At 51.7% G+C, this 10,678-nt stretch overlaps 2 protein-coding genes across 2 annotated transcripts; both read right to left on the reverse strand.

The window, feature by feature from the left end:
- Nucleotides 1-1,510: 1,510 nt before the first annotated feature.
- On the reverse strand, nucleotides 1,511-5,465 carry PDZD3 (PDZ domain containing 3). The gene is made up of 11 exons (XM_006895641.1): nucleotides 5,450-5,465; nucleotides 5,018-5,045; nucleotides 4,851-4,924; nucleotides 4,341-4,552; nucleotides 3,893-4,082; nucleotides 3,666-3,799; nucleotides 3,242-3,446; nucleotides 2,896-3,092; nucleotides 2,574-2,798; nucleotides 2,238-2,438; nucleotides 1,511-1,540 (listed from the first exon to the last, which is right to left on the reverse strand). The coding sequence occupies exons 1-11, from the start codon at nucleotides 5,463-5,465 to the stop codon at nucleotides 1,511-1,513; spliced, it is 1,512 nt and encodes a 503-aa protein (XP_006895703.1).
- Nucleotides 5,466-7,768: 2,303 nt separating this feature from the next.
- NLRX1 (NLR family member X1) lies at nucleotides 7,769-10,609 on the reverse strand. The gene is made up of 4 exons (XM_006895642.1): nucleotides 9,972-10,609; nucleotides 9,433-9,519; nucleotides 8,548-8,799; nucleotides 7,769-8,090 (listed from the first exon to the last, which is right to left on the reverse strand). The coding sequence occupies exons 1-4, from the start codon at nucleotides 10,607-10,609 to the stop codon at nucleotides 7,769-7,771; spliced, it is 1,299 nt and encodes a 432-aa protein (XP_006895704.1).
- Between the last annotated feature and the right edge of the window lie 69 nt (nucleotides 10,610-10,678).

Consider the following 10,678-nt stretch of genomic DNA (forward strand, 5'->3'; position numbering starts at 1 on the left):
GCCTCCAAGTCTGTGGTCTCCAGGGTGGACCCTCTGAGGCTCCAGAAATAAAGCTGTCTTGATGTGGAACTCAGTGGAGCTGTGTGGACTGTAGACATCTGGCAGAGAGAAATACCTCTCCTGGGGACATAGCAGTTCTGGGCTGACCTGTTACAACTCAAACTCAGCTCAATTAATTTCCCTCAAGTAGGAAACGGCTCATAATTCACCCTCTAATGGGCCTCCCAAGGTTATAAATTACATGGGAGAAGACTGCCCCTCTTTCTCCCACGGAGGCGTTGGTGGATTCAGACCACTAGAGAGGTGCCACCTTTGGGCAAGCAGCACACCTTTTTACCCACTAGACCGCCAGAGCCCCCTAACACATTACCACTAAGACGGAATAACATGAGAGAGGTTTGATCAGATCTCTACCTCACTCCTACAAAAACTGGGTCCCGACTCTTGAGCCCGAAGCCCTTTTTGTCTCTCCAAACCAGCACCTTCCTGCTGTCACCAGCGAACAACAGGCAGCCAGAAGTGTGAAGAAGGGCCATTACTATATCATACTGACATGTACAGCTAAGCACAATTGATAACAGTGCATCTAAATTCCAAAATCAATCTCCATAATAGTCTATGTGTTTCCTACTGCCAAAGGGGCCTTTAGAGTAGTAAGAGAAGATCTTCACCCTGAAACCCACAGCATCCCTTTACAGCAGGAAGTAGCTAAGAGAATACGCCCTTTTCCTTATGAATCAGGGTGAAGTCTCTCTCAGGGAGGAGTGATAGGGAATGGCAAAGGACACACTGACAAAGGAGATTAATCAGAACTGGCTTTGACAAGCACTGTGGCAATTGGACAATTAAAACAGACATTCGGGGAAGGAAAGAAGAACAAACTGGGGAGGAGGGTAGAGAAAACAATGCAACAATGAATGAATGAAAACCCAAAATTTCTGTAAATGTTCATTAAAACTAATAAAATTTAATAATAATTAAAAAAAAGAAAACAAACAATTTTATCCTGGGGGGGAAAAAACCAACACAAAACATCATACTCTATGGCGACCATGTAAACACTCCAGTGGTTGTGCCTCCAGAACCCTAAAGTCTCCACACAGGGAAGGTGTGCTGGGCTCCAGACTCTTGGGGCGCATGTTTAGGACAAGTTCCAGAGGACTTCAATCCTTTTGAACCTCACCACCCACCCTTCAGTCAGAACATTATTCTTAGGGTACATGTTCCAAAGTTCCCATGTGACCTTCTCTGGCATCAAAGAGGAAGGTCAGCTGGGGAAGAGGTGCCCCTGTGGGTCTTCAAGAGTCTTCTGACCACACCCTTCATAGGTCCATGGAATCAGAGGGAGCCTGGGCAATCCTGTGTCAAGATTCCTTGAGCTCCAAGGACTTCTTCAAGAGAGCATCTCTAATAAAAATATAAAAAAAAAAAGCATCTCTGTGCCTACCACCTCAGGGTGGAGAGTGAAGCCAAGAGGAACGCTGGCCAGCTCTGGGCCAAACAGGAGGCACTATAGTATGGTTGTGGCTGGAGCACAGTCCTAAATAGAAAAAGAAAAAAGCAGGTAAGTTAGGGGCCACAAGAATTCCTGTTCTTTCCCCTCACATTTGCAGTAGAATGCCTAAGAATGGAACTTGTCCCATGGGTCCTGTCCTCCATATACCCAAAAGCCAGTTGCCTTTGAACTGACTCTGACACATGGGGACCCCATGCAATCCAGCATGTTGTTATTGTTGTTAGGTCCCATCAAGTCCAGTGAAACTCATATCCCATGCCATCCTCATTATCTCTGACACCCTCAAGCCCGTTGCTGCAGTAACTGCATCAATCCACCTGGTTGAGGGTCTTCCTCTCCTTCCCTGTCCTTCCACCTTTCCAAGCATGACATCCCTCTGCAATGAATAGCCGGTCCTAGCAGCATGCCCAAACTATGTGAGACAAAGATTCTCTTTGCCTCCAAGAAGCACTCTGGCTGCACCTTCTCCAAGACATATGCTATTCTGATTCTTCAGAAGTAAACCACAATGCCTTTCTTCCAGATGTCTCTGGGTGGACTCAAACCTCCAACCTTTCAGTTAGCAGATGAATGTGTTAAAAGTTTGCACTACCAGCAATTTTGTACTCCACTACATCACCTCCATAAGCCCTAACCCTCACACCTGCACAGCTCCAGAGCTTCCTGCCTGCCTTTCCTGCTGCCCACAGGCCCATCTATCTCTCTGTCTCTTCCTCCTCACCTCTCTAGACTTTGAATGAGTCCAGGTTTCCCAGCCATGCTGAGTCCTGGCTGCCAGCTTCAAGCAGAGGGGTGGTTTGGTTTCAAAAAGTTTCCGAAGACTTGCTGGGTCATTCTCTGCACCCACAGGATGCTCATTCACCTCCAGGATCACATCCCCTGCTTGCAGTCCAGCCCAGGCAGCTGAGCTTCCTGGGGTCACCTGAAGGTATTAAGGGATACAGAACATGCAGTGGAAGAGTTTGATGGGTGCACTAGGCTGTGGGAGGATGGTAGAGGAACTCATTGGGAGACAAATACTAAAAGGATCCAAGGCCCATGGGGCATTCATTATTACCTGGGAGATGACAATAGGCACCTCGGGCCCACAGCTGAGCTGGAAGCCGTAGCCACCGCCAAGCCCAGGGTACAGAAAGCACCGTTTAGAGCCAGACAGGGCAGGGAGGACAGGTGTGTCTTCGGGTGGCAGGCCACTGGTTTCAACCAATGGGGCTGAGAGAGTGTCCTCAGGAGAGGCAAGTGCCTCTGTGCCTTCCAAAAAGAGGAGTGGGGACAGGCGGACCTGGAGGAGGTGGACAGAACAAACATGCGGTTTCTCCCTCCACCTGCGCCCTGCTCCTATCCTACCATGAATCCAGCCCTAGTCCCGCAGCTCTCACCATGCTGAAGAAGCGGTCAGCTTCAGGATCAACGACAATGAGGGAGATGCAGGAGCCCTGTGCTCGGATCCTGGACACTGTTTCCTCGTGGCTCAGCCCCTCCACGCTCTCCCCACCCACGGCCACCAGCCGGTCCCCAGCCTGCATCCCAGCCTCCTCAGCAGGCAGTCCTCTGTTCACCTCTCGCAGAAAATGCCCTGTGACAGAAACATCCTCACTGTTCCTCCTCCATTGTACCCAGTGCCACCCCAGGCCACTGTGTGGCACATCGGGGACCTGTCCTGAGGGTACACAGGAGGAGGAGGTCCAAAGCGCATCTGCCCCCTAGCCCAAGGCCCCCACTCACCTTGGCGACCACCAAGGCTCTTTTCCTCCCGAAGCAGGAACCCAAAGCCTTGAGGCCCTTTCTTTATATGTAGACAGCGGGGCCTGGTGGGCAGTGCCCAGCCCTCTGCCAGAGGTGCAGCCAATGGCATTCTAAGCTGGCGACATTTTTCCTCCACCTCTGGCCCTGCCACCAGCAGGGTCACATGCTTTCCATGCTGCCAAAGCTGTAAGGGCCCAACATAGCATCAGCTTCAACCACCTGGGGAGGGGGAGAAGCCCTCCTCAATGCCCCTCCTCCCAAGCCCAGGACTGAGGCACTAAGGATGAAGGGAAGAGTGGTCATGGAGAAAAAAGAGCAGAGTAAGGATGAGGTGCATGGGGACAAAACCGACCTCGGACATTGCGGGGATGAGCAAGGAGGCCTGTGAAATAGGCTGCTGTACCTTCCTGAGTTGCCTATGAGCGATCCTCTCCACACTGACGCCGTTCACTTCCAGAAGTCGGGCACCAGGGGGCACCCCTGCCCGCTCAGCTGCTCCACCTGAGTTCAGCACCAGCCAGTAAGGACCATGTTCTCCTGGAAGGAAACAAAACAAAAACCATTGCCTGCCTGGCCCCAGCAGAGACTGAGTGCTTCGCTCTGGACCAACCTTCAACCCTCTGTACTCACCGTGGGTGACGCTGAAACCAAAGCCACCCTTGTCTTTCACTATGTGGCACAGCCGGGGCCGGACCCCTGGGCCGAGGCAAGGACAGCAGTGAACATTGTCGCCCTGCAGAGTTCGGGCCACGTCGTGCACGTGCCGTGCCAAGACTGTCAGCAGCACCCGAGGACCGCTGGCCCGGATACAGCGGACCACCTGAATGGGGTGGGTGGTGAGGTTAGGGCCTGCCTTTCATACCAGCTCCCTCACCCCTGGCACCCACACTTTCACCAGGGAACTAGATCTCTGGATACCTTCACCCAACCCTTTCAAACTAAGCACCATGGAATCCTAGGAGGGAGGCTGGAGCCCTTCCCCTCACATGGTGCTCCAGAAGGTAACAGCTGCTCTCTCCCTGGGATCCTGGCCAACGCTCACCCACACCCACGGCACAGAGCTCCCACCCAGTCTCACCGCTGCATAGTCTTCGTGTTCCACGACATCACAGTTCACCGCCAGGATCCGGTCTCCTACTTGAAGACCCTGCTGCTGTGCAGAGCTGCCCGGATCCACCCCGCCTACCACATGCCCGGTTCCGCCTGGCTCCTGCTGCAGCTGGAAGCCAAATCTCTTGCCCTCCTCTTTGGTCAGCAGGCAGAAGCGAGGCTGCTCCAGGTTCCAGGAATCTGGAGGGGGAGTCAGGCAGCAGAAAAGGGAGGAGTATGGCCCAAGGACAGGTCGTTTCTGGCAGACCCTTCCCTGTCACCCACCTCCCCATAAGACACCAGGCAGGTGTACCCCAAGGCTGGGTGTGGTCAGAGCGGTCAGGATGGAAGGAAACTGCTGATGCCCATCCTGCCTCTTTGTAATTACTCCCAGCCACGACTGCTATCATGAGACAGAAGTGAGAAGATGGGAGGCTGTGTGGCACTGTGGTGCCTTCAAGGGGAAAAGAGAATGGCTGTTGGGGTGAGGGGTTATTACCAGGGAAGTCATGCTCTTCAGTCAAGGAGAGGGCAGGATTATCAATCCCCAGCTTTGGGTTAAAGTCAAACTTCCTATAAGGAAATAAGAGGCCTCTGCTTTAGGTGCTAACAGAGAAACTGCCCCATCTTTTACCTCTCTTCCCCTTGTCCCCGCAGGGTACTTACAGAGTTAAAGAGGCTGTGTCCCGAAGATCTGGGGAAGAGAAGTGGTGAGGGGAAAGCACTCTCATTCTTCCCTCCATACTGCTCTACGGTCTTACACTGAAAAGACTCAGGGGAAGCCCTACCATAAGACTCGGCCCTCAGTTCTCCTGGAAAGAGGTATTCCTTCCCACTGAAGTCATACACTAGAGGGTACTAGGCTATTACGTCTCCTTTCCTCCTCCTCCAATCCTGAACATAAAAATCTGAGCATTTCACTACAGGGTGTGGGCCACCAAAACAAACATTACCTGGTCTTCCCTCTCTAACCTGTCTCTGATTTCTTAGCCCCAGCCTCAAGCATGCTCCGGAGCCCAGAGGCTTAGCCTCCAAACCTGCCCCTGGACTGCCTCAAATCACTCCCATGAAGGCTTTTTCTCAGCCTCCTCCTCCTACCTGTAGAGGCCTCCATGGCTGGATCAGTAATCCAGGACTCAGAGTGGGTCCAAGGTTCATCCCCAGCTGATCCTCCCTTCTACTTCCCCCTACCCAGGTCCCGCCTCCTTGAAGATGCTGCCTTAGAAGCTGGGAGTAAAGGTTAATAGGGACGAAAATCTTACCCCTGGTGGGGGAAGGGGGAATGAGCATCTTTCTTTTTTCGTGAGAAAAATTTGTATTTAAAATTAGCCAGCTGAGCGAGCTCTGGTGGCCTTGTGGAAAGAAGCTGCATTACAATCCTAAAGGCACGCAGTTCGAATCCACCAGATGCTCTGCTGGAGAAAGAGGGGCAATCTCCCCCTGTGCCAGTTGGATCTGATTAAACTGTACACAACCAGGAAAAAGAAAGAAAGACATAAAATTAGCCAGCTGGATTCAGTTTTGATGATCCCAATTTTGTTGGCAACATCCAAGGCATCATAATCAGGAGCAAGTCAGAACACAAGCCTTCTCTCTATCAGGCCTAATTGTTGACCTTGTTCACATCAATGTCACAGAACTTCTGCACAGCTTCTTTGATTTTGTGCTTGTTGTTCTTGACACAATGAACACAACTGTGTTGTCTTCTGTCTTTTTATGGCTGACTCAGTGATCAGGGGAAACTTGATAATAACAATGTGATCAAGCTTGTTTCTCCTGGGGGTGCTCTTCCAGGGGTATTTGGGCTGCCTTCGGAGTCTGAGTGTCTTAAGCCACTGGAATGTGGGAGATGTAGTTCTTCTGGGTCTCATCTTTCTCTGGGGCCCCTCTTCTACTGTCCTTATTCCCCCATGTACAGGGAAAGGCAGATGTCTGGCCACTCTCATCCCAAACCAAGGGGGAAATACAAGAAAGGTAATAGACTTCTACGGCCCAACATGAGCCCATTCGAGTTTCTTGTTCATGGGCTTCTCTCATTGTTCAAGAACCGCTTGTGTGAGGGGTAAAGTGGTAGGTCAACTTGGATGGGCTTTGATTCTTAGTGGTTTGATAGTATGATATAGTTTGGCAATTATGTATATCATTTGAAGTTATGTAACAATATAGTCACCCTCTGTTTTATGACTTAATCATCTCCATGATGAGATAGGCTATGACCAGTCAATCAGTTAAAGGGAGTTCCTCAGAGGTGTAGTTTGGGTCCAACATGTATGGACATCCTGGTAAAGCTCTCTTTTTTTGTCCACGTTAGACACCGCATCTGGCTCATGATCGTCTGATCTCCAGTTCTTGAGACTTGAGCTAGGGACCTGCTGAATTGCCAGTCAATCCTGGAACTGTCCCCACCTGCAGCCGGCTGTCTGACCTGCCCATCTTGGTTTTACCAGCCTTTGCAGCTACATGAGTCAGAAGAATCCTTCAGTCCGCTGTATGACCTATGACCTTGGGACTCCCCAGCCTCTACAACCCAGCCACGTTCTTAAACTAAATCTCTGTAACATATACTGGATTTGATTCTCAAAAGGACAAAACTCAAGACAACTTACGACAGACCGTGGTCAGTAACGGAACCGGAATTACTAAGAAAAGCAACACTCAAGGAAGACACACAGCTTTTAATGGCAGAAGTCAGAGCACCTGCCCGAAGAGCCTCTGAATCATAGGCATCACCATGGTAAAGTAGGTAGGAAGTGAGGAGAAAGCACCAATATGAGAGGAAAGAGGATGCAAGCATTCTTAATGGCCACACGCTGGCTGAAGGCAGCAAGTGGAGGCTGATTCTGGATAGATAGGTGTTTAGACCCTCCACTGCCTCTGGTGGATGGCAACTCCCTTAGCATGATGAACATAAAACACACACCACCTTGGTCCTTTGGGGATGCAAGGCTGGGGATGATTCTTTTTTTTACTTTTTTTTAAAAAAAAAATTATTATATTTGTTTGTGTGTACCATCGAATCAGATCTGACTGGTACAGGAGGAGATTGTCCCTCCTCCAGCAGAGCATCTGGTGGATTTGAACCGGGTACCTCTGGGATTGCAGTGCAGCTTGGGGATGATTCTTAAGGGCAATGTGGCTACCAAATATCCCACCCTTCAGTCCTTTTAAAAGAAGATAGAGAAGGTACGTTGCCTCTACAAGTCTAGAGAGTACCAATCTCTCATCTTTGACCCTGGAAATTGCAGCCTTGAGGGCACTGATCGGACATGCCTTAGAAATACAGCTGGCATAGCCATGCCCATTCCTTTGCCTCTAGCCCTTCAAGGGATCTTTCAAGGAGCAGTGCAAGTCAGGAGGCCACAGAGGGAATGGTTTAGAGGCCAATGGTCACACAGTTTGTTGTCCACATTTACTGTTTCAGCTTCCAGAGCCTCCCAGCTGCTCCAGGAGAGCCTTGACCTCGCCCTCCACACGTAGCATCTGGGCCTTGCGCCAAGGATTGAGGGTGGCACCCCGGCTGTCTTCCAGATCCCGCAGCAGGAGCTCAAGGTGGCGCTTGACCCGGGCCCGGTCCCAGCTGTTGAGATTCCTCTGGACTTCACTGAGGATCACTGACCAGTACTCGGACACTGCTGTTCCCTCTGTCAGAGATGCTACAACCCGAGCACCACCTTCAGCCGTGCTCCCCAAGTCTCGTAGAACCTGGCGGCCTTCAGAGCTCAGCTCATTGAAGTAGAGGCTGGTATAAAAGAAAAGAGTAGAAATCATTCAGCAGGGCTCTGAGAAGGAGAGGGCAGAGGATGGGTGGGCAGAAGGTCAATAGGCTCACTAGCTGTGGAATGTAATGGGACACTGTCTACAATAAGCCAGAAATGGAAGATGGTGGGCAACATGGGATAGGGATTAGCACTACAAGTCCCAGAACAAGGGATAGTAGGAATAGGGTCACCAGGGTCATATGAGAAATGTGTTAGGGAATAGAGCAGGATAAAGGCCAATCACTGAGTGGGTTGGGTTGGCTAAGATCTAGGATGACAAGAAATCATCAGAAGAATCAAGCAGAGGATAAGCACAGGGCTGAAGACTAAAGCGCCCTCTAGTGGAGGAGAGGCATAGTGACAAGGATTGCAGAGTCCAGGAGGCCAGGCTAATGGTGCTGGGGAGGTGGTGGGGTGGACAGGATAGGTAGTACTCACTGCAGCAGCTCCAGGGAAGGGTGTTCCCTGGCAGCCTTGGCCAGAGCCAGAGCAGCCCTGTCGCCCGCGCCATTGTAGGCCACGTTCAGCTCCTGCAGCTGTTGGTTTCGGTCCAGCTGGTCAGCCAGCAGCTCCAGGCCCTCGTCCCCAAGACCGGTGTGCAGCAGGGACAGATGTGTCAGTGAGGTGTTTCTGGCTAGTCCCTCCACCAGCAGGGCCACGCCCTCTGCCGTCAGCGGGTTGTTGGACAACCTAAAGCCAATCAACCCAAGCTTATGAAGACCCACTGCAGATGGCTATGCTAAACTTTAGGATTTAAGCTAAAATGGTGCACAGGCTAGGGTGCAGGTGAGCCTGAACACACAAAAATACCACCCCAGGAGAAGAGTGAGCAGGAGCAGGAGACGCGTATGCAGCAGAGGAGGGAGACTGGAGTGGTCATCTTTCCTTGTCTCCTTTCTTCCTCCTCACCCCCCCCCACCACACACCAACTCTCTTCTCCCTATCCTTCCTCCTCCTCTTTACTATCTCCTGTCTTCCAAGTCAGTCAGTCAACACGGTGGGAGCATCTCCGAGTGCCCAGCACCAGCGTTATCCTTGCGAGGCTGCAGGGAACATCCTGGCCCTGTTACCAGGCAACCTGCCTGGTATTATTTTGCCTCCTCACTCCCCACCCCCTCTTCCCACACAGGCTAATTTTAGCCACGTGAGAGGCTTTCTAAGCACCAATTGCTGGTGGTATTTTTTCCCTCCCCCAGTCTGGCTGCTTGTACTGGACCTGAAGAGTGGAAGAACCTAGAATCCCACTGCCTTTACTATAATATTTTGGGGGCGGCAGTCTGTGCAATGTATGTATGAGGCAGGAAGCTCACCCCTGACACTCACCGCAGAGTGGTGACTTTGCACTGGTCATGCAGGAGCAGGTCTCTGAGGTTCCGGCAGGCCTCGGGGCCCAGGCTGTTGAGCTGTAAACTGGAACAGGAGGCAGTGGCCGGAGGGCAGGGAAGAGAAAGGAAGGGAGACCAACCAATTCAACATGGCATCTACCCTTTTCTCACCACCCTGCCTCCTGCAGTCCACACTTGCTCTCCCTTAGCTGTTACAAACTTCGGCCCCTGGGGCTTCTTTAGTACCTTTGGTTTCCTGGTTATTGTTGTTGTTAGATTCCATCAAGTAAACTAAGACTCACGGCAACCCCATGAACACCTTGCCCAATCCTTCACCCTCCTTGTCATCTCTGATATGCTCAGACCCACTGTTACAATCACTCTGTCAGTTCGTCTGGGGGGGTGTCTTCCTCTCTCCCTCTGACCCTCCACTTTTCCCAGCATGATGTCCTACAAAGACTTCCCCTTCGTTCCCCATCTCTTTGCCTCAACCCTCTCTTCTCCTCATACATATGCCTATGGGAGAATGGTCCTCACCCCAGCTTCCGGGCACGCAGTAACACAGGCATGAGGGTACACAACCCGGCGGGGTCCAGCTGGCAGGATGCCAAGTTCACATCATCCAGGACATGTCTTCCGCTGCCCAGGACAGTTGCCACCACAGTGCACTTGAGGGGTGTCATGCGCACACCTGCTAGGTTGAGCTGGCGCAGAGAGCTGAGCACCTCAGCAGAGAAGTGCTGATTCTGGAACTCGTAGTGAAAGAAGAGGTAGTCAAGGAGCTCTGAAGGGGGCAGCACCTGGCGGCCCTGCATGCCCAGCTTCTTCTTGATGGCCTGGGCATTCTCTAGGACATCCATGTTTTTAATTGGGCAGCCAAGCTGAGCCAGCATGGCCCGGTTGTGGGCAGAGAGAAGCCCTCCCACAAACATCGGGAAGAGCTCAAAGACTTCATCATCTGGCGGCTCGTCTGGGTGGCGCCGAGGGCCCTCGACACCCAGGATGCTGGCGCCCATCTGGTCCAGAACGTCGTCATTGTAGTAGTCCTCCTCGCGGAACATCTCCAGCACCATGGCCTGGGCAACTGCCTCGCGGCTCTTACCCATCACACGCCCAAACACACCTGGAACCACCTGGGAGAGGAAGCAAGGGAGAAACCTTGGAGGGTGCTGCATGTCTTCAGAAACGCAGCTCCAAAACAAAACAAAATAATTTAAAAAAAATTTTTAAAAAAAGAAGAAGCA

Source organism: Elephantulus edwardii, unplaced genomic scaffold, assembly GCF_000299155.1.
Source record: "Elephantulus edwardii isolate Elephantulus edwardi_28Jun2011 unplaced genomic scaffold, EleEdw1.0 scaffold00171, whole genome shotgun sequence".
NCBI lineage: Eukaryota > Metazoa > Chordata > Mammalia > Macroscelidea > Macroscelididae > Elephantulus > Elephantulus edwardii.